This window comes from Lonchura striata, chromosome 6, assembly GCF_050655825.1.
Source record: "Lonchura striata isolate lonStrDom1 chromosome 6, ASM5065582v1, whole genome shotgun sequence".
Lineage (NCBI taxonomy): Eukaryota > Metazoa > Chordata > Aves > Passeriformes > Estrildidae > Lonchura > Lonchura striata.
In genome coordinates this window covers 25,477,444-25,505,246 of record NC_140708.1, presented here as the reverse complement: position 1 = coordinate 25,505,246, position 27,803 = coordinate 25,477,444, and the positions used below count along the sequence as shown (strand labels likewise).

At 40.0% G+C, this 27,803-nt stretch overlaps 1 protein-coding gene across 13 annotated transcripts in view; it reads left to right on the top strand.

Annotated features, from left to right (window-relative positions):
• Positions 1-22,292: 22,292 nt before the first annotated feature.
• Positions 22,293-27,803, top strand: part of EXOC6 (exocyst complex component 6) — an 87,388-nt gene continuing 81,877 nt past the window's right edge. For 8 of the 13 annotated variants that reach the window (XR_014956146.1, XM_077784642.2, XM_085582541.1 and 5 more), the window contains exon 1: positions 22,293-22,548. Coding sequence is in view for 12 of the 13 variants with exons in the window: in XM_077784642.2 (XP_077640768.2) it covers positions 22,427-22,548 (122 nt within the window). In the remaining variant the exon portion in view is untranslated. Of the gene's footprint in view, positions 22,549-24,401; positions 24,712-27,803 lie in introns of those variants that run through there. The other 5 variants (XM_085582550.1, XM_085582545.1, XM_085582543.1 and 2 more) reach the window with 3 other exon arrangements.

The window sequence follows — 27,803 nt, the reverse complement described above, 5'->3', positions numbered from 1 at the left end:
ATAAATTGTTATCTAACTGATTACATTAATTTAGCTGCAAGATAAATCTTTCCAGGGAAGGGAATGTACAAGAGCTCAGAATAAAATTAGTAAGTGTGCAAGGTTAAAGGGAAAGCAATCAATTTTGAATTTGATTAAAAGTGAGTGAGTTTCCTTATTTCTAATAGGATGTAGAAACAATGGAAAAATGCTTAAATTGACAAGCACTTGTGTATTTTATTATTTATTTTAAAAACTTTTACTTATTGCTGCCACTATGATAGTTACTGTCTCATAAATCACAAGAAGCCTGTAGTCATCCATAGCTTTTAGTTCTTTGCTCAAGTGTGTGGCTAAGAGGCTATGAGAAAAAGAATCACGAGGCTTGCTATTTTCTGCAGCCCCACACCCTGAGAGCAATCAGCAATCACTGGACTGTGCTTTCATTTACCATTTCTCCAGAGTAAATCTGATTGTCCTCTTCTCCTCCCTGCCTGCCGCACAGATTTCTGCCAGGGCTGTGCCCCATCGCTGTGGCTCTGCTCTAACAGAAATGGGACAAATGGAAGGGCTGCTGAAAAGATGGTTTGTTTTTAATAACCTGGTGTTTCACGGAGTGCAAGCCCTGCGCAGCTCTGCCTCGGTTTCCCTGGCTGTGCTGTGGGCACCTTCAGCGCGCTCTGCGTGTTCACAGCTGCTGCAGGCCCAGCCAGCAGCGCATGGGCTACAAAAGGGACCAGAAGAAATCAGGATATTATGGCTCTTTATGTGTCAAGAAACACTGCACAGGGCAAATCCTTGAGAATATCACCAGTAGACTGCCCCATTAATTTAACTGATGATTGTTCTTCCCTTATTTCTTCTCAAACTTGCAATAGGAGCAGAAGCTTTTTAAATGTTTCAAAAATAGGTAGGATTTAATTGGTTTTTAATATACTACAGCTGCTTTTCCCACTTGCAACACAATTTGAGCTCCTCAAAAAGTAGTGTAAACACTAGGTTAAAAAGAAATGCACAGAACTGATGAATGTTAGCAAAAATACTTTATACAGAACAGGTTGTAATGGAACCTGGAGCCTTTTGGTGTCCACAAGAAGGACTCGATGTCAAGGCTGGTTCTAGGACATCCCCGTGTGAGGTGGGAGTAGAGTCTGCATAGCAGGTGAGCTGTTGTAGAAGACCTGTGGAATATCTTCTAGGATTCAGTGATTTCTCTGTGCCTTTGATAATGCGTAAGTATTTTTCAAGTGTTGGTTCACTCTTGAACAGGTTATTATGAATTCTTGATACTTTGTAATAGAAATTGCATGCTTTGGACTTTTAACTTCCATGGGTTTTTGTTTTGTGCTCTAGTCAGTTTGTATATGAAGAAATACCTCCATATTTTAAACATTTTCTGAATTCTAATAAAAACCCCAACTTCTGGTGTATGTTAAATAATCTCATTTGAAGCTCATTTCCCTCACGACTTTCAGTGTGAGGAAAACTTGGCTGCTCAAAGAGTCACAAAATGAATTCAAAGTGTTTATAAATATAATAAATTTCTTGGAGTTTGAGGTGACATTGATGCAAAATTGGGAGAAAATTCCATGAGAAGGAATTAATCCAATTTCCTACAGGATTTTTCCCTCATAGAAGACAAATCTAGCCTTATTCTTTAAACGATCCCTCCTTATTCCTCCATTTGACTAAAAATTTTAGTTTAGTTTTTTTTAAAACTTTCTTTAAAATGTAAGTAAAAATATAGCTAGGAGTTTTCTGAATTGCAGGGCAGCAGCTGCAGCAGCAGCCTTTGGGAGAACATGGAGGTGGAGCTCAGAATTAAGTGTAGTTCCTCAAAGAATCATTTCAGCAATGTGTGAGTATAACTGCTTCGCAGCTTACTGAATCTTAAAGGGTTATTTATTAAGAGCAGAACAGTTCCCTTTTAGTTCTGTAGCAATCATGTCTCTTTTTTTCCAGTCCATGGAAAGTGTTATCTCAGGCAGCTTTGTGCAGGAAGTTCTGTTTATCACTTCCTCACAGTTGCAGTTTGTCTAGGACTTAAATATATGATATCAGATTGCATCAAAATGTGGGCCTTTGTGTGCTTAACTCATCAAAGGAGTGGACCCTCAGGACTTGATATCACTTCACTGCATATGCAGTCATGTAGCAAAACAAAGTCTATCTAAACAGGACAGGACTATTTCTGTTGGTAGTGTAGCAAAGCTAGCAGAATTGGTGTAGTTTCAGGTATCTGCACTGTTTCACTTCTTGTTTTTAAATTTATCACTTTTTAAACAGTGACATGGTTTGCCTGTTTTTACTATGTAAACTACAATGAAAACAAAAGTATTGCTCCTATAATGAAAAAAAAAAATCAAAAAACCCAGACTCAGATGGGGTTTGCTTGGTGTACACTGTTGGAGTGTCTGCTAATGTTACAAAATAAAGAATTCTAAAGTTTTGAATCCTTGTATTTTCAGCTGGCTATTGTTCCCACAAATCTGAAATGGTAGATGGTTATCCAGACAACTATGTGTCGAATAAGCTTAATGAGGCTGTTACAAACACCAGCAGTTACTGTAGGAGCTTGGGTACAGGTTAGGAACCTGCTCTCCCACCTTCGTGGCTCTGTTTCTCTTTTCTCCGGGCTTGCCAGAGGAGTTCCCTTTCCAGCAGAGCAGGCTGAGCTGCCAGATGTTGTCTCAGGGCAGGCGCAGGAAGTCTATTCAAGCTGTGGAGCAACACTTCTGCTCCCAGCAGCAGCTCCTCTGCGCTGGCTCTGGCTTTTAACACCACCCTGTCCCACGCCCCTTGCAGTATCTTACCCAGCTCTATTGGCCCTCCTGCTCCACACAAGTTGGCTCCATGCTGGCTGATAAGTAGCATTGCACAGCCCAGGCTGGGCAGCTGCAGCTTCAGTTCCACTTCTGCTCCTTCCCATACACACTTCTGGTGTGTGTTTTAACCATGTGATAGATGCAAACCTGAGCATATGAAATTAAGATAGTAGCCACTCTCAGGTCCATGATGTAACATGCCCTCTGATTAGTAAAATCTTCTACTACTATACAAGGGAGGGAAAAAGGTTTAAATTACTCCGCAGTAAAATACAAAATAAAAGTCTCTCTTCTCTTCATGTCTCTTTTTTTACCTGTGAAAGAAAAAAAGTTGTTATTATTAGAAGGTGGACACAGAAACTGAGGGTTTTTTTTTCCTTCTCATTTTTCCAGTTATTTTAACTGTGTATTAGTTGATGAACGTGATCAGGAGATTGCTCCAAATCCCATCAGGCAACTGCTGGGGCAGCCAGTCAGCAATGTGACCCAAGCAGCACTGTCCCACCTGAACAAAGGAGCCCCAAAGCCCAAACCTGCAGGGATGCTGGTAGAATCCTGTCAATCCTTTAATGCAATCTAGGAAATAATCGAGTTTCCAAATTCCACCGGTTTCCACTCTGCCTCACTATGCCAAGGAAAGCCTCAGAGGCACTTCATTTTGTCTTCCTGCCTTTGGTTGCTGCCTCCTACAGCTCTTTCCACAGAAGGGGTGGTGTGGGCCTTTGCACTCAGTAGAGCTAAGGAAATTTTTGATTTTAACACAAGTTGCTGTGTGCTGTAATTTTGAGCCTTGTCAGTCTTTTGTGAGGAATGAATTCTCACTGCTGGCCAAAAAACAGGAAAGTGCACAAACCCAAGGATTTCTTTTTAGAAGTTGAACTTTTCTCCCTTTTTCTTTCAGTTAGATTATATAGCAAAAGTGAAAGTCAGGAACCTACCTCAAAAAAACCTTGTCCTGTTCTTCAAAATAGTTTTACTTCGAAAATAACAGTACTTTGCAGGAAGTAAATATGCACTGTTGCCTCATGAAGAATATGTCCGTTTTCACTGGGGGCGAGGGAAACCCTGCTTTTGTTAGTCAGTATGGATAATCAGTGCTGTGAAAAAGACTTTACAGCTACTAATCAGCCATATAGTTTTTCACATACACACATTTGCACAGTGAAAACTGGAAGTTTTGTGTAGTTCTGCTTTGTGGACTCTCACAACGACTACAACCCTACAACTACACTCTACAACTCAACTGTCCCTTTTTTGAATTTTTTTTTTGGTTTTCATAAAGTCTTAAGTGTTTAAATAGGTGATGGTACCCTATGTCACTGAGGATGTGCAGCAGGTCCACATCTCTGGAGAGTCTATGGCTTGTGGACTCATGGACTCAAGTGGACATGAAAGGTCCGAACAACTGAATTACTAATTAATCGTTCTAATTAAGCCAATGCCTTAAAATTTTTTTATTTTTAGAGGGGCTGTATTTTTTTTTCGGGGCGGGGGGGGGGGGGGGCGTGGCGTTAGTGTCATCCAGTTTGGGGTTTTTCGGTCCTGATTCAGAGCCCCACATCTCCGCTTGGAGAAGCATGTAAGGTGATGTCAGCTCTGCTTAAATCCAACCAAAATTAGCCAGGAGGAAGAAGCACAAGCTTAATGATTTCTTGGCTTGGGGCTGCTGTAGGACTCCCAGAGATGCTAATGAATGTTAATTTAAACTTCTTATCACTACACTAGCAAGACCGTTCACACATTTTCCAGAGCCACCACAGGATTTAGGCTGTTGTCCTAATTGCCATTGTTCTGGCTGCTAGCTATTATATTTACCACAAGCTGTTTTCATCTTGTTGGGAGCATGGTGCTAAACTGAAAAACACCTACCTTAGCAATTTGCTGCCTTCTGGAAGCTGAAGCAATTACAGTGGAGTATGCAGACAAGCTTCTATACAATGTGTGTAAATTTCTGTCTGTGGCTCCAATAGATAAATTTGAGTTCCTGGAACCTTGTACCTGATTGCAAATGTAGGATCCATAACATAAAGCACAGCATGCATTGTTTCTGTAAATGTTAAAGTTCTTTTTATTTTATTATTTTTAAAAGATTAAATGTAACAGATTTACCAAGATGTATGTGATCATGGTAAACATCATGCCTGATCAGGTCTGAATTTATCCTAAAACACAACCTAATGGTGGACCCACGACCTCAGTTTGTGTCTGTTTTTACTCAATGGCTCTGTCAGAGATGGATTTCCCTGTCCTACAGAAGTTGTAGCTGCTCAGAAGACCACAACATTTGCACAGTCATGATGGTACCAGTCTGGAAAAATACTTCAGGTCAGTAAGAGCAAAGGAGAGAAGCTCTTCTTCATCTCAGTCCAAAAGAAATGGTTACCTTAACCTGGGACCACATTTTTCTCACTGTGTTTGGTGCTAGAATAGCTACTTGTGGCAGCTACATGATATGACACAGCACAGTCCCCTTTCAGTCTGTGCCACAACTTTCTGCTGCTTTTTGTGCACCAGGACAGCCAGCTAAGAGAGGGACAAACAAAAGAGAAGCATTGTATCCAATATGTTTTCTGCTGTTCTCATTCCTTGATCCAGTTTATGGAGAGGTCAGGAAATTTTTGTCCTGGGCAACAGATCCAACATTTTGGGCAACAGTGCTCTATGAGATTATGCTCAGCAGTAAGTTAGGATTGAACCTTGAATGTCTGACTTCCTACTTTCATATTTTTAGGTACAGTTATTAACCTGCTTTAAAAAGGAAATTCATATCTCAAGTAATAGACTTTTATTTAGAGATTAATTTTTTCTGGAAAAAAATTTCTAAGTTTAAACCAAGCTTAATGTTGTCAAAGAAGTTTGGTTACATGTGTATTTGTTTCATTTTTCACACTTCCTTCTTTTGCTGGAATATTTACAGCCCCATCAGAACCCAAAAGTACCAAAAATAAATCAGAGACACCCACTTTTGCAAAGCATAGATCTACTTGTGCTGAGAAGCCTGGGCTAGGACTTGGGAAATCTGGGTTCAATTTTATGCTTTGCCACTCCTTTGCAGTTTGATATTGGATAAGGTATTTGATACAATCAGTCTATGCTTCAGGCACCCATGTGTGAAACAGCTGATATCTCCTTTCCTTGAAGGAGCAATAAGTTGGTTGGAGCAGGAAGATCACAGGTTCAATCCATGTACAGGCCATTCTCTAAAGAGTTGGACTCCATGATACTTGTGGTCCCCTTCCAACTCACAATATTCTGTGATTCCCAGCAGTTAATCTGTGGTTCCACACTGCTGTGGTGATTGGAGCTGTTTGTGAGTACAGAGAGGCTCTTTGAGAACAACAGCAAAATGCTGTCACATTTAAAGATAGGATTAGTTTTTGTTTCCCAAATCATTATTTTTATCTTGTTTCAACCTGCTGGAGAACAAGCTGTAGTGTTTGTTTCTGGAGACATATTATCCCAGTCCTAAGCAGCTCTGTGTGTGTGTTGTGACAGTGTCACTCCTGGCCAGGTGACCTCGAGTGGGTTGTGCTACACAGCTACACAGGGTCTTTTACAGGGGCCCACTGAAGATGTACTGTCTTCAGTAACACATTTATAATTTTTTTTTTAAGTCTAAAAGTTAGCAAATCTTGAGCAAAGAGTATATTCCTTTTTGTATTCAGCAATGTGACTTGCTGGGCTGTGCATCTATAAGCTACATTTCAGGCTCTGAATTCAGGCAGGGAAGGGATGACCTGACCCTAAGATCAGAGATCCTGGCTCTGCAGATCAACTGGTCATCTCACATACTCAGTTTCTGGTAATGCAGTCTGAGTGTTCTCCACATGGAGAGCTGTATTCCCGGATGCACAGGAGAATGGTACATTTGAAAGGTGGGACATAAATGAATGTCTGAAGGGTAGCCACAACTTCTCATCAACCTTGGCTCCAGTTAATGATCTGAAGAATGTGCTTGTTATCTTGGGGAATTATGAATCAATTTACCTGCCAGTTTTAATGAAAGTTTTCCTCTTTAGAACTTCTATTTACAAAAATTAATAGAAATGTAGCACAGAGCCAGGTGTTGACAAGGATTTTTTAGCACTACAAGAATCCTCAGCTATTACATTGAGACCACATCAAAGTCCATGGTTTTTCATCAGTCAAAAGATACTAGGAGGCAAGGGTGTAACTTATTATGGGTATGAATAACAAATTATTAACACATTAACTCTTTTCATGAGTTAGCACTTCAAATATATCCTGCTGGATTTCATGAGTCAAATTTTTGAAAGGACTAAATAAATACTAAATTTAAAACGTTTAATCCTGGATATGCCATTAGTTAGAAATTCAAACAATACAAACAAAACTAATTACAGCAAGCTACTCAGCAAAGCACATTGCAAAATAAAGCCTCACAAGTAAGTAGATTCCCAGAAAAAAATTTAATCACAGCAGTTAAAAAAGACAAGTATCAAAGTTTATTATAGCATTGCTGTGGAATGGTTTACATATTTCTCCATTGTGCTTAAGAAGAATCATTTTTAAACTATTCTCATACAAATGACTGGACTCTTTAAGTGCTACTGTACTCACAGTCATTTGCCTTCATCATTAGAAAATGACTGAGCTACCTTTTGAATCTTAGCTATATACCTGTATAAATATATTACTATCATATAATTACTGTATTCTGTTTTAAAATTTTCATAGTATTGTCCACTTTTATATTATGTGGTGTTTGAAAAACTATCTACAAGAAAGAACATCTGTATGCATATGTGAGTTTAAAAAGACAAGTTGAGATCAAAGGCATTTTCATTGCAGTATGTTCTAATGACAAATGAAAGATTATTTTGAATTTTGAACCCAACTGGACATCCAGCCTAAGTATTTTTGACATAGATGCAAAGCCTGTAACCTGGAATTGTAGCTAGCTGCTTCAGAAGCACAAAGAAAACCAGAAACTGAGTAAACTCGAGTACGATGATGTAGCTTTAAGTACTTGGCACACTCATCATTCTTAGATGAATGTTTGCCAAAAAAAAAAAGATTATTGGTTACCGAGGTGTTGTGATGTATAATTGGCACAAGACTTTTGAAAACCTAAGCAAACGTGTTTGGGCTAGGACTGGATATGATGCACAGGCTGCCTGTGTTTCTGAACAGTTGCATTGCATTGCAGAAGTAGTGGGTGAGGTCCTAAGATTGGATTTGATATTGAATATAAAAAACATTGAGAAGTTCAAAGTTAGTTTCACAATTTTAAGAGATTGACAGTAGTCCTTGGGGGAGTAAGTTCACATCTGGCCACCTGTGTATAGAAGACCTGTGCTTGTATGGTTATGAACAGTATGGTTATGAAAATGTGGGGACTTATGCTAGACATACATGCTAGACATTTATGCTACTTTTTGTTTCAAAATCTTCTTGTAAAGCTGTTTTGAGAAATTGAGTTTGGAGGTTGGTTTGGTTTTTGAGGGTTCTCCTTTTTGTGTAAATCTCTCTTCTTCCAGTTTGTGAGTATGGTGCTTCTAATCCTATAAAAACCAGGATTCTGCTAAACACTCCCTTTTTTACAGTCTGTCTAGACCTCTAGAAATTGGGAGTGTCCAGCACTTAAACAACTGATGGCTGAGTGTGTGTATAGACTTGGTTAACTGCATAAATGCCATCTCAATCCTTAACTCTGAATTTTTGGCACTAGTCAATGAGTGATTTACTCTTAAATTAATGAGGAAGTGCAGTGAGGAATATCTTACCAGGTCTGCTGCACTGTGCCATTATCAAAAAGTAAATACAAGTAGACCAGCCAGAATCATCATAGAGTCATAAAATATCTTTAATTGGAAGAGATCTACAAAGATCACCAAGTCCAACTCCTGGCCCTGCACAGGAACATCCCCGAGTCATGCCATGTGCCTGAGAGCATTGTCAAAGCTCTGGCAGGTTTGGTGCTGTGACCACTTCCCTGGGGAGTTCGTTCCAATGCCCAAACACCCTTTAGGTGAAGAACATTTTCCTAATATCTGACCTAAACCTCCCCTGACACAGCTTCAGGCTGTTCACTTGGGTCCTGTCACTGGTCACCAGAGAGAAAAGATCAGTGTCTGTCCCTCCTGAGGACTGAGGCTCCTCCTCAGTTTCTTCCAGGCTGAATAAGTGACTCAAGTCGCTCTTCATACAGCTTTCCCTCAAGGCCCTTCACCATCTTTGTTGCACTCCTTGGGGTGCTCTCTCATATCTTTGTAACTTTCTTATATTTTGGCACCCAAAACTGCCCCCAGCAGTCAAGGTGAGGCTGCCCCAGCCCAGAGCAGAGCAATCCCCTCCCTTGTCCAGCTGGCCATCCTTGGACATCCTTGGCCCTCCTGGCTGCCAGGGCACTGCTGACTCTTACCCAATTTGCCATCAACCAGGAGCCCCAGGTTCCTTTAGCTATGCTTTATAATATTTAGTGCGGGGCTTTTCTCCCTCCAGCTATGAGATACCAGCAGTGTCCCCTTGCACGACTGTGTGTAACCATGACATCAAAACAATCTAACTAAAATATGCTCATGCACAACCTGTAAAGGACTTTGGCAGAGCAGAATAGTTCTGATCTTGTCTAAAAGATGTCAGCTCTATGTACATAGCCAGCCTGTTTGTTAAATGCCATTAACCTGAAGAGAGTTGTGCATCTTCATTTTACTGACAGATGCTTCAATACATTTTAGTATTTGATGCCAGTTGTATTTCTAATGCAATCTGAATGTTTTACCTGCAAAGTATTTCTATATTTTTAAAGTTTCTTGGATGGATTTGAACAATCATTCTCCAGTTTACAGAAATGCCATTAAACTGTTTTGGTAGAGAAGACCACAGCTACAGTTAATATAGTTTGGGTTCTCACAAGGGATCATACAGGGAGTGGAGAGGAGAAAGGCAAAGCTTTCGCCTTCTTAACCAGACATTTCTGAATTCAACAAAGTGCTTCCATGTTGCTGTCATAAGAAATGTAAGAATTAATATTAAAAAGAATTAACCAGAACAAGCCAGTGGCCTATAAATGTGAACTCCACTGTCTCAAAATCTGTAAGGTAAAATAATAGAAAAGTAGATGGGATAACTTCCTGAAAGAAGGGACAGAAGATTAATATGATTCTTTGCAGTCAGTGTCCTAATACCATCAACAAATTTGCATGTTAACTTTTGGGAACATCAGATGTGTGAAGTCATTTAGCAGCTTCCTGGTAATCACACAAAATCAGAAGGCATTATGTCCTTGTCCTCACGATAGAAAACAGAAGCGACAAAAATTTAATTTTTTCTGTCAGATAAGAGCTTGTACTAATGTACAAAATGAGAATTTTTAGGAAGAGACACAGCAGGGAGAGCCTTTCCTATATCACTGAGTTCTTCAGCCTGGGAAACCACACATTTCCCAAATCCAGCTTCAAGACACTTGTACCCCAGGCTGGAGCAGCATGCAGTGGCCACTGTGGAGGTTTGGCTTCCCTACAAAGCAAAGGGAGGCCTGTGCTTCTCCTGATTCTTTCCTTACCTTCCTCATAGGCATCTCCCACAGCTGGGTGTGGGGATTTTAAATATTGAAAGAAAATTTTCTTTTTGTCCGCACGACTCGACTCAGCAAAGTTTTGGAGGGAGGAGAGCCTGGTTAATTTGTTCTGAGACCCTGGGAAGGTTTTCGACCTGGTGGGATATTTAGGGACAGGGATTACAAGGGTGAATCTTCAGCATATCCTTCCTAGTACACTCTTGGGGAAATGGTGCCTCTTGGTGGATTTCTGACTTTGTGATCCTTAGAAAATTTGTACTTGTGGATGTATCCTGGGTGCAGCTGGGTCTGAGCTCATGAGCATCTGTCTGACTGCATCCATGTGGGGTGAGCACCAGGACGGGGCAGAGACCTGCAAAGTCTGTTTTGTTGTATTGGCAGTTGTCACCTGTAACCACCAGTTTTCCTCACTGCAACACCTGGGTGTGCCTCAGGGCATGGCACAGCCATGCTCATCCCAGAGGTCAGGAGGAAGGAGGCAGCCCTGAACAGCAGGACACTGGATGTGTGGGTTGAGCTGTGTTGTGCCCACAGAGCCTCCCCAAATCAACACCTGTCTAGGTGAGAAGGTTGTGCTGGGGATGCCCAGCTGAGGGATGTTGGTCCTGGAATGGTGCTGCAATGACCCCTGTAGCTAAGGAAGAATTGAGGGGCTCAGGAAAAAGTGTTCTGAGACTTTCAAATATGTTGCATGGGACTTTAAGAGGCCCCAACAAAAAGCATCTCAGTGAAGCACTTGACTATTTAAAGTGATCTTAAAATGCTTGCCATCTTGCAACCTGTAGAAATGTTGAAGTAGCAGGCAGGGAGATGGGGTCCCTTATTTTTCTGGATGTTTTTGAACTCTTTCAGCTCTGACAAAGCAAATCCTATCTTGAATGATGAATTTTCTTTAACTCTGCTTGCAAGAGGTCATCCTAAAACTGAGAGGTAATCCTGTCTCTGTCTCTCTGCTAAACAAAGCTGGGCTTCAGTCCAGCTGCCAAAAAGGAAAAAAGGGGGAAAAAAAATAGAGGGGAGAGTCTATTCAACTTGTTAAAACAAAATGTTCAAATTACTTTTTTTTTTTTTAAACATGTAATTCTCTGGATTTGAACTATTTATTGGCCAAAGTTTATTATTTCTCTCTCATTTTTAACCCTGTTGATGATGAAGTATTTTAAGTAATATTGGTTAATTCTTCTTTCTTATTAGAACATTTCCCTTCCTCTTCCCCCTCTTCACCTCATGCTTTATATTTACAGAGAACATCAGGTAACAAGGCAAGTCTGGCTTCTGACCAAAAAAGTATTTTACTAGAGATTAATTAGTGTGTACAAAAACAGCCAGCCTTGTTTAAAGGCACTTCTTACACAAGAAGAAAGGGGTTCAATTACCATATTTCATTTAAAGTGAAGATTAAACATCTTTACCAGGACAGTGCACTAATCCCACGAATCCTATTTATGTTGAAATGTAGTGCTATTGGCAATAAACAGCAATTTGAGCAGTCATAACCCAAGGAAATAATTGTAAAGTGACTTTAGAGCTCCCTATAAATTTCCTCTTCATTACTTCGGCAGTAGTGTTCCACAACAGAGTTAAATATTTGTTTTAGGTGCTCCTACCTTTAACAGACTAATTAAAAAGATGGAATTCTTTGATTCTATCTCAAATAATTTTAGTTCTAATCTCTCTCAGGCAAAGTCAGCTCTGTAAATGGAACGAAACATTTTTTTTCTGAATAGAGACTTTACAGAATAGCAATAAATTCAAGCACTGGGAAAGTAAATGCAACTGAAGTACCCCTAATGATGCTATTGTGTAGTTGTTATGGTTGTAATCCTATTACACAGACCTTTACCTTGAAAGGCCATAAATTCTTTGAGAAATAATTCTAATGGGAAGGTGTATTACTTAAACATTATGTTTCAAAATGATGAAAAAGATGATTTAAGTTTGAAGAACCAAATCACACAAACTGAAGTAGTAATAATGGAGGGAGATTAAACTTTAGCCTATCATGGAAACCTTCTAAATTTGTATTTCCTGAGAAACTGCGCAATGGAGCTGTTCCCGGAGCTGCTTCTTGTAATTTGTATCACACACATGCCTGGAACTTGCCATTAAGGGTCAGGCCCCATTCGGCTCTGCACCTGCAAACTTAAAACCAGTACCTGAACCAAAAATTGTCACTCTAAATACCTGACCCAAAACCCAGTGAAGTCAATGGAAGATTTTTCATTGATTTTAATGATTCAGTTCAGGAGCTAAGTAAGTATTTCTAAGACAAAAAATCAATGTTGTCCCACAGTGGTAATGTTTTCATTTGCTTTTATTGATCCTTTTGACACAGATTACAGGATACCTTGGCACTGTCAACACACCAGGTTTTAACAAACTTTTTTGATTTATTAACACCTTTGATTAACATCTGAAGTAGCAAGTATTTATCAAATGTCAGTAAACAAATGTTCAGCAGATGGATCACCACAAAAAAATTACTTGTTGCACAATGTAAGCTGAAGTTCAGTAGGAAAAATCTTTCTGTAAAATTGGTTTTTATGAGAGCCCTACCATGATATGCACAGCATAAGCTGTGTTTTGAAAAACTGGGATTTTTTTTAGCCAATTATATCATCAGGCCTAAAAAATGCTCTTACCTCTCCTGGAGTAAACTTTACTTACCTCCTTACATGAATGGTGTAAAAAACATTACCATGACAGCATGGCTGTAAAAATTATACCAATTTTTTCAAATCCAATGGAACTTGCTTAGTCTGTCAGTTATGCTTTATGATTTTATAACCCATCTTCTAAATAAATACAGTGAAATGTATAATTCGCTTTCAGAAAGACTGCAATCCATTGCTGTGTTTGGAGCATCTGACTTACAAATTAAGTCCTGGGGCATCAGAAGTGGGTCTAGTTGTCAATGATATTTACAATGTGATTGTTCAATTGTCAGCCCTGAAATTTAGCTTTGCCCATTTATAAACCAACCAAAACCCTTCAGTCATTTCTTGTGAATGACTCTGAAGTCTCTAATTCAACTTGATTTTTGTATAGCTATTTGAAAAATAAATAATTCATACAATTTAACAATTGTATAGTAGTAGTCTAATGGTGCACAGCTTTCTTACTACATGAAAGAAAATCTACTCTTTTATGACATCAGACTCTTCCACATTATATTGTTTCTCAGTTTACAAATAGTCACCAGAATGATCCCCAAGTTTAAAATATAATTTCCTCCCTTTTAAAGGATCTTTTTCCCCTGGAAGAATATTTGAAACCTTTCAGAATTTTCCTGATCCAAACCTAAAACTGCAAGTTATATCTGGCACAGACTAGGATGGGCTACATTTATTTGTATTTTCCAAACCAATATAAAGCCTAATTTGCTAATTTAAATGGTAATAATGTATCACACATAACCTTTTACAGTATGAATATCTCTAACAGTTAAATCAATCATAACAAAAATGTGGATATCATGTAAATCTTATCAGGATCACTAAAATAATGGGACTTTTGTTTACAAGGTGTCGATTGGTTTTGGAAGCTTTGATAATGACTCCAGACAGTCAATAAATACAGAGACTTTTACATAGCCAGTAGGAGCCGAACTAAACTATCTAATCTTTTTAAAATGACAGACAACACAATGAACTCTGAACTTAATCCCCTCCAAACATTAAGGAGACAGTTCAGTGCTTAAAGTACTATTCAAACTCAAACCCTACATTAAACAAAAATCATTAAGTGTCTGATTTAAACACACAGGAAAATTCAGAGGTAAGGCTGATTTTCCTTCCCCATTGTGCCTGGGCAATGGTCTGTGGTGGGCTCCAAGTCTGTTGGTTGCTTGTCTTGGGCAAGGAAAATACCTCCTTGCCTTTTGAAAGTTTGTAGTCAAAGCATTGAAAAAAACCCTCAAAACAGAAGATTTAATTGTTTTTTTGTCTCAATCAGGTAAAATTTCCTCTAAGGTTTTGAACAAGCAAAACCAAACGGATTTGATTTATTGACACCTTTGATTAACATCTGAAGTAGCAAGTATTAATCAAATGTCAGTAAATAAATGTTTACTGGGAGACAATGTTATATGCTACATTTCAAGTTGCAAAATTTACACTGTTGGGCTCATAACCTTTGAAAATGATACATTGCCTTTAAGAGGAAAAGGAAACTGTAAATGTAAAGCTTATATTACACTGAGAGATGGGGGAGGAGGGTAGCAGGTAATGGCTAACATACAAGTGGTGTATATATGAGCATATAAATATATTAAATCACCCTTTATTTCAGCTTGTCAATTTTTGAAATAGATAGTAGGACCATCCAACTGTAGGACAGTTTCATCCAAAGTAAGAGAAGAAAAAAAATTTAAATTATCATTAGAAATTCTTCTGAGATAATTGTTTGCTTTCTAACATTATTAGAATCCCTATTTACAGTGCAAATCTGAATCCTCCCAGTACACAAGGTTCATTAGGACCCTGTTTTCCATGAAATGCATCTTGTCTGTGCCTTTTGTTAGTTTGTCTTATAAATGTGGATAATTAAAAGAGGAATTAATCTGTTCTAACTTTTTCAGTGCATCTCTCTTGATTCCTAATGTAAAACCTGATGTGAAAAATGTTTTTGTTTTATTCTTAACATGACCCAGATATCTTTAATGTCTTTCCTGGCTAATTGGAGATAGGATGTGTTAAATATCTGAATTTCCAATTAATTAATTCCACTGAATAGATAAGGTTTCCTGAAATCTTACTATCTCAGGTAGATTGCTGTATGCAAAGGGGGAAATACAATTTAATTCATCATTTGGACTTTACATTTTTTAATTACCAAAATCTGCTTACATTGTAGGATGGAATTTGTTGTTCTACAATTTTGGAATTTTGTTTCATAGTATCCTCATTGCCTTGGTAAATTTCAGTATGCAAATGGCTTCAAATATTTTACATTATTAACAATGATTCTTAAGTCAGGAATTTCTGATATTCCCACTAGCTGGGTTATGCCATGATTAATTATTTAATCTTGTCTTTCCTGCAGTGCTTGATGAGCAGACTATAGCTTCTTGTTGTTGTCACTCAGATGAGCTACATTATCAAGACAGCCTTAATCTTACAATGGATTGTTATCTGTGCTCTCAGGATGGGATCAACCAGCAGAAGTGAGAGTGTGAGTATTTATTTGGTAACAATGTGTGATATTTTAAACCATTTTCTAAAGTCTGAATTTATATTAACTGTATACAAACACTATCTTGATTTCTGACTCCAATTATGTTAATAGATTTTCCTTACTGAACACTACATTTCAAGATAGTCTAATTTTAAAAACATTTAAAATCCTTACTTTAGAGTGTTTTTTATTTTTTATGCTTGGCTGACAGGTTTTTGATAATCACTACTTTCTCTGGTGATTATCTGTGGTAGAATTAGTGGAATTTCATGACAGCCTATTATATAGCACTTTTCCTTAGCAAGAGTTGCCTTTCCTTTCCATGGTTGCCTAATTAGTATTTCCTGAATCAGAGAATAGCTACATGTTTCATAATGAAATAAAAAAGGAAGATAAAGAACCAGAGCTCTGCCAGGTCCTTGCTGAATGAAAATCCACAACTGCCAACATATTTGGCTTCTGTTTTTTTCCTTCTTAATTTCTTTAAAATTTTTCTTAGTAATTCTAATAGATTGCTTCCTAAATATGGCCCTGATTTGTTACCATGCATTTAAGGAGAAAAACTGTAGAAAATCTTACAATAGGAAAATTTGTGCTAAAGAACTAGGTAACTGGTTGTGAATAATATCTAACCAGGATCCAGCTGGAGCAGAACCTACAAGTGTCTAAAATATATTCTGCAGCATTTTTTACTCTCAGAAGCTCCTTGGTCCATGCTTTCTCTCCTGTTCTCTTTCCTCCACCATGAGTTAGCCCCCAGTGTGGCTCAGAGCTGGTGTCTGTGGAGGACTTGCCCTCCTGAATGGAAACCAAGTACTGCTTTTTGGATAAAATCCCAGGTGTGCCATGGCCAGTGAGCTTCCAAACCAAGAAAAAGATAAAGGTGTGACTTTTCTTTCCCTCCAAAAAAGAATATTATTTACCATATCTTTAATTCCAAATTGTGCAGTGATTTCACAAGGAGTACTTACCAGTTTTCCAATTTTTTAATTGATCAGTGCCCTTACTTTGCCTCTGTGAGTATTTATAGCAGTGTAACACTAAACCAGATTTGCCTTTGTTTTTGGGATTTATGCATTTTTTTCTTGAACAGGAAAACATTCATTATCAAATGTTGTGAGAACAATACAGTAACTGGAGGTTATTTCATATGAAAATATTGTTGATTGTTCCTCCCCTAGAAATCTCTCTCAGCAGCTCACTTCCTGCCAAATGAATCAGCAAAAGCTGCTCATGAAAATTGTTAATATATAATACAATCACCCAGCACTGCACTTGCTCCTTATCTATAAAGTCCTTTTGTGATCAATGATTCACATCACCTTTTGATTACAGTCTCTGAGCACAAACAGTTTCTTAATATAAATTAATAGCCTTGGAATTTTTAAACAAACATTCCCTTTTGTTTAGCATCATTTCCTATTTTCATACCAAAACAGAGTCTTATTGTAATTGTTCAGTTTTCACTGGAAAAAGTGTTTGTGGCCTGGAATGTTCTCAAAAAAATAAGCAGTTCCTTTCAAAGCTAATAGTGTTGATTTACAAGGTCTAACGTGCCATGTTAATTGAATATAGCTAGGAAATATCACACAAAAACAATTAGTGTGGTGTGACACTTCAAATAATGTTTCTTGTACTCATTTACTGGAAAAGAGATTTTTCTCTTGAAGTATAGTATTATTTGGCAAGGTTTGATTGGTTGGTTTCTCTTTTTTTTTTCATAGTAATAAGACCCAGCTATCTAAGCAGCAGAAAGTCAAGGTACTTCCTTTAAATTTCCTGATTGCTGTTAACACTACTGAATAGGCATGGGCTCTTCAGCAAAAGGAATACTGAAGATTCCTCTGGCCAGATATAATTAGAAGAACAATTAAATACCAACCATCACACAGTGGTAACCTAACGTTAACTGTTCCCTCTTACAAACTTCAGGGAAGCATGAGTGGAGAATCTAGCAGAAGCATCAGCCTGACCTGCACAGAGCTGGTGCAGAAAACTACCTGATAATATTTCTTTGTAAGGCAGAGTTATTTCACTTAAATAAATTAGGTGGAGTTCTAACTAAACTGAAATAAGAACCTGAGAGACTGAAAATGCCCATGGAGATACTTAGTTTAATTAATTATTAGCTAAAGTGATTCAAGCCTATATTCAGACAAGGTTGGTTTTTTTTTCTTCCTGAAGTATTAAAATAAAGGCCCCGGTAAAAATGATCAAACTTCCGAGTGAGTTGTTGATAGTAGTTTCAATTAAAGCATTTCAGTTTGCAGTGAGAATAGAGTTGGGGTGGGCACAGTATCTTTCACTCACTCTGGCTCAGCTGACAGAGCAGCTCATCAAGCTGGGATCACTTGACCATCACCAGTCAGATGTCCATCATGCACTCATCCTAACATACAGGTAGTTTTAATTTCTGACTCGTTCATACCCCAGACTAGAACAGGGGCTGTTTTCCTCAGGAAAGTTTTCCTGGGTTACATAAGGAATATAAACTCTGTGGCTATCTAAGACTGGATGCTCTTAAAAGTGTAGTGAAAAAAAAAAAGCCCTCCTGTTCAAGTAAAGTAATGTCCTCCAGGGCAATATCTGTAATAGAGCTCTTCACTGCCTATAAAGAAGCAAAGCCCTCAGGCTCCCAGGGCATGTCCTTGACTCAGGGTTTTAGTCAATGCCTGTTCCTTAAAAGTACTGGTAAGCAGAGAGAAAAAGATGCATCAGTGTTTTGTAGAATGCATTTATGTATTTCTAGAATGATAAAGATGCTACTTTGTAGCATCATTCAAACGGTATGCTAAAAAAATATGGTTTGTATGTTGCAATGAAAATGAAATAGTACTTGTTCTTCAATGGCATCTCTAGCATTATATAAACACATGCAATGACAGTGACTCTCCTTCCCACTGCAGTCAGACAGAAGTGCTTCTGTTCAACCAGTAGGTTTGATGCCTTTATTGACTCTTAAAAAGAACATCAGCACCAGCTGAGGATCTCTCCAAGTATTTTTAGGCACTTGTAAGATGTCAGTGAAATGTCAAAAGCAGTTAGTGATGCACTGCACACCTAACAGGAGAGATGTGTGCTGTTCTTACAATTTACCATAAAAAGCCCCTATGTGAAATAGAACATTGTTTATTTGGTATTTTAGTGAAGATTGTTACGTACACTGTCCAATTCATAAATCTAGTATAATTAAAACGAAAAAGTCAATGTATTTATGATTTTGACTACAATTCAGAAAACATAATTCACTTAAATGCTCTGGAAAGAAAAAAGGTAATCTCCCTGCTAATACCTAATGTACTCACTATATATTAGGCAAAAAGTTAAAAGGTAAAAAATGGCAGCTGTAATTCCATCATCTCCTCATCTGCCTGTTTTCCCCAAGAATCATTTGATAAGGTTGTTGCTACCATGCTTCATCTGAGAGGCAGAAATGGGTCTGGCCACCAGAAAACCAGGCACAACGGGAATGGGAGCAGTTCAGTTTCTAGGGAGAAAGAGCTGGTTTGCAAGGATCCAGTCTGGGGATGAGCCCAGGAAAGAAAGCAGTAGCAGAGCAGGAGATGCCAGAGAAATGACTAATGGCATTGTTGTCCTTGTGGAGGGATGTAAAGAGGAGATATCTGGGCAATGACCAATGAAGTAATTTGTTATGGATGGCATTGCATGTGAAAATTATCTATAGTAATTCCATTTGAGGGTGGACATTTTCCCTCTTCTCTCTTTTCCATGATTCATTCAAAATGGATTCCAATCCAACTGGGAAAGCAAATGAAACAGACTCAAAGCTGCTAATTGTGTACTGGCAATTGTAAAAAAAGGAAGTAATCTACACTGGAATTGCATACACAGTAAGGACCCTACTCTACAGCACTTTATACTTTTTGTAAGGTCATGTGGGTAAAATGTATTTTTAAAGTATCAACATAGGCAGGCGAGATTTAAACCAGCAGTTCTTGGCCCTCTGGTATCTCATTAGGGTTGGGGAAGAGTAGGAATTAGGGGAGGAAAGGGAGAAAGGACGTGGTGAAAGTGGTTTTGCTTTAGACAAGCCTTTGCATCCTGTTTCACAATATTGTTGATAATTTGCCTCAATTTCCCCTCTTGCTCTCTTCTGAGCTGCAAACTGTTTTTACACCTTCAGCATGAAATAGGTGCTTTGGATCATTTTTTCAAAGGAAAACCTCAGGATGATTGGAAAGATGGCAACAGCTCTACATCTTACAGGGCCTGAGATTTCTGCCTATCCAGATAATGAAATACTTCCTTCACAGAAATAGTGTGAATTTAACCAGCACAGAAGATACCTTCTTATTTTTCTGCCAGGAACTTCTAGAAGATTAATACCTTCTCAGGCTTCTTAACTTGGTTAAATCTGAACAAGTACAAGTATGATACCTCAGAAATGATAATGTCTACTGTCCTTTTCTGCATGGAGAAAAAAATTACTTAGCATTGTCTTTGGTGACAAACTATTTAGTTGTAGCCTCCAAGTATGTTGTGTATAGTTGTGAAGCAAAGATACACTGTTCTGCCAGAAGCGGATGTCAAGTGCCTATACTGAATTTGTCCCTTTGTATTTTTACAAAAAATACTTTATTTCCTTGAACAAGGCAGTTCCCTAAACCTTTTGAGAGTGGCCCTGAGCTCAGCTGGAAACAGGAAAAGCTCCTGTGTGACTGAAAGATGTAGATGCTGGGCACATCTAATCAGCACTGGAATTATGGTGGGGAGGAGCAGATGACAGAAGTGGGGAAGGAGAGCAGAGGCTGGACGGACAGCACAGGGTAGAAGCAGGGTCATTGCAGCAGAAAGGGCTTTTGGCAGGTGTTAATGTACTGCTGCCCATGATCTCAGGTCAGATACAGATCCACCACTGCACCTTGGATCATCCTCTGGGTGTCATGGTCTTAGGTTCAGTGGGGGTGAAAAACACCCTGGAGAGCTGAGCAGCCAGGCCTGGTGCAATTTGGTCTGATCCTGTCCAAAGAACCAAGGTACTTCAACACCCTCTGCCACAACTGAAGAGACTCTAACATCTGCCTATTTCTTGGTCATTCACCTTTGTATTTGTTTGCTTCTTCTTACATTGTTTTGCTTTGTTATTAAACATATTTATTTCCAGGCAGCTGCGATACCAACAAGAACATTTGCACAACAGATTCAGAGTCCTGTTTATTTTGGTTAGCTGATTTCCTAAAGCAAGCTACTGTTTAAATTTTTGGAAGAGGAGGAAAAAGAAATTTCACCCAAAGCCTCTGTAAGAATCGAACTAATTTAAAATCACGTATTCATAAAAGCATTTTGTATAAATCGTCATGCTTCCATCACTGAATTCTATTTTGATTGCCAGCCACAGTGTGTGCTGGCTGGGTGTAGATGTCTGAGGCACCTCTGATTTACCTGCCCTGCCTCTGCTCTTCCACAGTGGCAGTAGATGTACTTTCTTCCATCACACGAATAAGCTTAAGCTTGTTATAGTATTTACAGTTTACTTGCACAGTGTCACCTCATAATTGTTAAATTAATTCTGAATCTGGTGACTGTTAAGATTAGAATGAGTAGTTTCAACATCATTCCCTTCATCTGCGTTTGTGTGACATCCAGTGGCTGGATGGGTCAATCGCAGGCTCTCATTTCTGGTGAAAAGTGTAAAAATTACTCACAATTCCACGTAGAACATGAAAGCAGGAAATGTATTGCATAATAATGCTAACAGAGCAATTGCTTAATTTTGGTTCAAAAATAAACCGGTGGTTAAAGCAGCTTGTTCAAGGAAACACACTGCAAATCTGTATGTAGCCCTAACTCACTGCAACCTTTAGTGCTCCTTCCCACTGCTACTGATGTGAACCCATCTCCTCATTGTTCCCACTGGGCACAGAGAAGTGAATAAACTGTTTATCACTCTGCTCAAAAGTGAGTAAGCTCTGTTTCCTTGCACTTAACTGCTGACTGCACCACGAGTGTCTGGATTAATCAATTCTGTCAGGACAGCACTGAGATCAGGAGCCAAATTCTGATTAAAACCTTTGAAATATTTATAAAAAACAAAATATATTGATTATCCAAATGATATTGAATTAGGCTTCTAAACAGTTGTTTAAACTTAAAGATCTAGAACTCCAGTCTCATGTTTGAAATTAAAGTAATCCATGGCAGTTGTGCAAAGTGTTTTCTTTGCCATCATCATGAAAATGATGTGACAGCAGCACTACTCTCAACATTTGTTATCCATTTTTTTCCATGCAGGTAATAAATTAGTAACAGCTTTTTTTTTTGCTCACACATATAAACCCAACAGTTATCACAAAGCTTTTTCTGCAATTTATTATTATAAATAGCAACTACTAATGCTGAAAAGGAAAATTATGAGAACATAAATGTTTCTGTTTTTCTAATCTGCTTTAGGAGATCCATAAATCTTTTTCATAAATCCAGCTAAGTCCTTGTGTGCAAGCTTTTTATATAGCAAAAGGAAAACCTAATTAAAAAAAAATTAATCTCATAAAACTTATCAGAGTAATTAAGCATTGATGTCTAGTGTCTAAAATTCCTTTAAAGTTGTGTTTTCAAAATGACTAAATTTCAGGTTTAATATTTATTTCAAGAATGCAAAAATATTATTTTGGCAGGAATTTTGTTGTTAAGCCTAATATATATTAGGCACACACACACAAAAGAGACTGTGCAGCCCTGGGTAGTGCATAAGAGGCAAATGATACCAGCAGACAGGAAAAGAGCAGCTGTGCACCATTCTTGGACACAAAGTCCTCAAGAGTCACGAGGTTAGCACAGGATCTTTTTTTTTTATGCTTGGTTTTGCTGACTACGGTCACTTAGTCAACTATAATAATCAGAATAAAAGTCCTCTCCTAAAGTTAGATTACTTTTATGCTACTCTATGGCAAGGAAAAGTAAGTCAAATCTCTCAGAATTTTATCTAGAAGAAAATAAAGATCAGATATATGAAAATGCCCTTGCTGAGATCCAGTCCTTTGAGCTGCCTCTTGGAACCACCTTAAGGTATGCTTCTTTTTTTAGTATTATACTCTTTATGATGGATGTGTTCCATTCTATAGTTGTTCTTTCAGTCAGCACAATATATTAGAAACTTTGTTTTCCTGACCCTGAAGCCTACCAGAAAGTTGAGCTTAATTTCAATGTGATTGGCCCTAAGTGAAAAACTACAAACCAAGGTCACCTACTCTGCTCTTTCTTTTCACCTGGACAAATTGATCTGTTTCTGATGGCTGGCTGCAGATTTGTGAAAAAAGAAAGTGTTCTCAAAAATGAAAACAAGGTGAAATTTTCTTTTTTGCGTAACAGTGTTTTAAGTTTAAAGTTAACAGCTACATTTTTAAAGAATTAAGTGCTTCTTAAATTTTTAATAAATGAAACTTCTGTTTAATCACCAAAGACAGAACTACTTAAGGTTTTACTGCTGATATTTCTAAATAGCTGAAGATTTATTTTTTTTTTTTATTTGTAGCTTACAGAAACTGTTTAATGGTAAAAGTGCAACTGAAGAAATTCCTCTGCATATTTCTCCTTTAAAAAGTAATATATGTAAGATTGCAATGTAATTTGTCTCAGTATATTGTCAGTATTTGTAGAAGAGTTTTAAAAATAGCCTGCCTAGCACTGTAGGCGTCAGGTTGCATTAACGATCAGGCTAAAAAAAGAAAATTAAATATACCCTGAAAAATGTGTCAATCTATAACTTCAGTATTTTGGTGATAGGAAAAAAAAAAAAGAAGAAACGTGGGAAAACTGTTACAGCATTTGAGTAATTTCTTGAAGGAAATACAAGTGGTAGGATTTTTCCCTTTTTTTAATTATGCACTTTGTAAGCACTTGTCTACATTCAGAATAGTCCTTGTTGATTTAGTAGGTGAATCAACAACCTGAATCAACACTGAATATGATATAGGCACAAGCATAGACAAGATGTGCACTGTCTTCGGTGCCATTTATTAACTCGTGTACAGGTGTAGTTGCACCAGGGCAGGAGAGATGATGGGCTTGATAACAGTAACTGGAAGGATGCCAAATGCAATTGTAGACTTTGATGCATTCACATTTGTCAAATGCTGTCAGTTCCTTACTGGAAAATGTAGCTACACATCACCCTGAAGTTTTACATATCTGGCCTATTTCTTCACAAGAACTTCCCACTTGTGTGCAGATCATTTTGCCCAGAAAGCAGGTGCATCCTGTCTCCTGAGCATGCAAAACCCAAGAATTAATTAATCCCTGGCCACAGGCCACAAAGTGTAAAATTTAAATAGAAAATAGGTTATTCCTCCTTCATTGACACAAGACGCTTTGCTGTACAAAGCATTAGGAAACACTATGTCAGTTTCTAGTCAAACAGCAAGCCACTGCATATAAAGGTGCAAAACTTTTTTTTGTCTTGGTTTTGTTCTATTTTTACCCCGACCCCCAAGTTTCTATCAGGTAAAGAATGGAAGGAATGAAGACTGACATAACGTGAATGCAGAAACCCCCGCAGAGCTCAGGGCTCGGTGCCTTCCTCCCTGCCGGGACGGGCACAGCCCGCACGTGCGGGAGCGGTCCAATCAAAACAAACCAAATAATAATAAAAAAACAAGACCACACCATGAACTAGCCACAAGACCAAACTAGTTCAGTGGAAAAGGTCGTGTTGAACCCTACAAGCCTTCAAGGCGTCTCTGCAGCGCGGTGCGGTGGGCGGGCAGCCGGCCCGTGCGGGACAGGGGCCGCACTTTGCGCGTCCCTCGTTTGCCACAGAGCCCTGAGGGGCCGCAGGGGCTGAGGCCCGGCGGGCGCAGCCGCCCGCGGTCTCTGCCGGACACCAGCGCTCAGAGATGCCGCGGGGACGGAGCGGCTTTGCCGGACTCCCCCGGCCTAGCCCTGCCGTGACAAGGGCAGCGGAGCACCGCCGAGCCGGTGCAAACCCGAAGGGCGCGGCCCGGCTCGACCTGCGCCTCGCCACCTGCCCCTGCCCCCCGCACCGGCAAACCCTCCCCGGCCGCTGCCGCCGGCCCCCGCCGGGCTCCGCCGCCGCTCCTCCCTCGGCGTCTCCCGCAGCGGCGCGGCCGGCGGGTCCCTCCCATCCAAGATGGCGGAGAGTCTCCCCGAGCATGATCGGATCCTGCAGGAGATCGAGAGCACCGACACGGCCTGCGTGGGACCCACCCTGAGGTGCGGGGCGCGGCGGCCGCGGCGCCGCCGGCGGGTGAGGCTCCCCCGCCCTGCCCGCTCGCCGGCCCGGGGAGCCGCGGCGCGGCCCGGCCGCGCGTTCTGACAGGCGCTCCCCGGGGACGGCGCGGGGCCGCCGCAGCGCCGCCGGCGGGAGCGGCCGCGCCGGGTGCGGAGGGGACGCGCAGCCCCGCTGCCGCTCCGTGGGGGCCCGACCGCCGGCCCCCGTCCCGGGCGCTGCGGCGGGCAGGGAGCGGGGCTGTCAAGCCGTGCCGCCGCTCTGACAGGGAAGGGGGGCCGAGCTCCGGCTGGCCGCTCCCTGGCATTGTCAGCCGGGGCGGTAGCTGGGCACGGCCCGGCTCCGGCGGGGCTGGCGTGCGGCCTCGGGACGGCGCGGCCCTGGTTCGGCGCGGATGGCCGGGCTCGGGGCGCCCGCCGTGCCCAGTGCCGGGCTTTGCTGCCCGCCCTTGGGCACGGCTCAGCTTCGGGGTGTGCCGGTACCCCCGGCTCTGTGCTGAGAACGGGGCCGAAACCGAATCATGGGTGGGTGTTGTATTGCTCCACTGTGCAACCTCTAATGATGCGGTCTGATACCTACTAGTCCCTGGTCAGTTTGCTTGGAAATGTGACGGTGTTTAGAAGATTTCTGGTATGCCATGACTGCAGTGGTTTGGTTTTCTGTATTTTTCCTCCAATTCCACATACTGCCAAATGGCTTAGCCTGCATTTTGAAAAAAAAAGGTTTTGCATAACCTTTCCTGTTAGAGGCGAATGTGGAAGTACGTTTCACTTAGAGCTGGGGAGATAAGGGCAGGGCCTGTGGAAAGTGAATTGGGTTATTGAGGAAACACAGGGGAAAGGGGATCTTCATCATGGAGCTTTGCTGGTGCTTCCCCGATTAAAGATGTCTGAAAGAAGTAAAAAAAACATAGGCACTAGCCAGACGGGGAAGAGAACTGTGAATTTGAATGTTATCTCTTTGAAAAGATACAGTGAGCCTGTGTGCAGAAAACTGGAAAAGGCAGTTTGTGTGGCAGCGTGCTGCAGAGCAATGAGCATGGTGCTGCTGGCTTTTCCTGCAGTGGGAATGGTGCCGGCTGGAGAGCGTGAACCTGGCTGGGAAAGGATGAACATGGGCCGCATGAGTGAGAATTCCATCCGGAGAACTGGTGGAAGAGAAGTTTCTGTTGCATGCCAAATGGGTCATTTCACACATCACAGCAGTTGATTTTGAGGTTAGCTAGTGTGTCTGCAGTGGATCCTCCAAAGCTGTGTGGGAGGTGGCAGTCTGGGCATTTGTGTGAGGCTGGGGCTAATCAATCCTCTGAGAGCCCCCATGGGGAGTGTGGTGGGCTTGTCTAGACATCACACAGGGACCGCTTGCTGGCTCAGTCTGGCCTTGGAGGTCAGCTTGGAGCAAACTGCACTCTCATCTCCCCTCATGTTCCTTAAGCACAGCTGCTTTTGGAAATACAGTGTGGAGATACTGAAGCTGAGCATCACAAGGAACCTCACCTGTGAGGGTCTGTGGGCTTAGGCTGAGAGAAAGTAGCTGGGATGCTTTCAGCCTTGAGCTGTCCCTGGAGGCAGTTTCACCATGTTTCATCTAACAAGCCCAGACAGATTGAAGCTGATGCCTGCAAAAAACCACAACAAAATATTAAATATAATTGCAGTTTCGCCACCATCTTCAGTATAGAGCTTATATCAGAGTCACCTGTAGAAAGGACAGAGTATTAGGCTACACAGCAGAAGAAGGCATCCACAGGTGTGGATGGGGAAGGGACCATATGAATCTCTTATCTATATTAAGCATTTAAAATATGCTGATTTTTTTTATAAATACTAAATTTAATTTCTTATTTTTTCTCATGTTTCTGTTCTGTCACTGATTTTCCAGTAAGGAAATTTTGCATTGCTGACTTTCAGGATTTTTAGGGAAAAAGTGGATGTTGGTCTGATTTAACCTCTAGTGTTCAATTACAAATAAAGAAATTCGGTGAAAGAGTGGTTACACCTGGCTGACTGTTTTGAAAGAAGTCCAGCCAACACCACAGAAATATGCTTCTATTTCCTGAGAACAGCAGTATTTGAGATCAAAACTTGAGCTGTCTGCTCAGCTGTCTGTTAAAATTTGTGAATTGCTGTGTGAAACTGAAAAGTCTGAAATCCCACATCAAATTACAAGATCTATTTCAACGAAAGAAGCATGAATGTAAAATGCATTATTTTCTGCATCAGAACTAGGTTTTACTTGCTAAACAGTATGAATCAAATAAATGAGTTGAGTAATTCTACGTGCAGTTGCATAAGGCTACAACATGAAGTGATCCATTGATTTCTAGTCACAGAAGCTATTGAAGCCAGTTGTCTCATGTAATGACTGAGATTACATTAATTTCATTATGTGAAATGGAATATTTTTGTAATCTCTGGGTTGTAATGCTAGGAGAATATTTATAGCATTGCCACATCAAATAAAGTACCAACATACCTACTTAAATAGCAGAACAAAAGAAGGACTTGAGGTGAGTGGTTGGATAAGTAGCATGAGGTAATATTAAATGCTGAAGATTGTAGGATATGCAAGATCTGACTTATTCTTAATTGTTATTATCAAGATACTAATGTCTTCATAGTGCATCCATGCTTCATGAAGGAAGTGTACATTTTTCTTGTGGGCCGTATTTAGATTCCATGGAAACACATTTTTGCTCCTTTTTTTCTTCAGTGTTTTGTTTGCTGGTTGGGTATAGCTGTCACCATCAGGGTGCTGTTTCCTACCCTGCTATAGGACTGGCAGCACTTGTTCTTATGATATAAGAAATAATAACATTTATTGATATATAATGGTTTTGTGTATAATTTGCAGGTAAGGAACAACATACAGACTGATCCTGCAGATGATTTTCTACTGCTGAGATCCACCCATAAAGATGAATGTGAAATATAGGTGCTTTATAGGAGGAATCGGCATACAGCTAGTGCAGTTGGGATTATTTACTATTTAGGAGAATAAGCTCCTAAAGACTGCTCTGCATCTCAAGAAGTGAAGAGATTGTATTGAATTAAGTTAATTTCCTTTTAAGATTTTA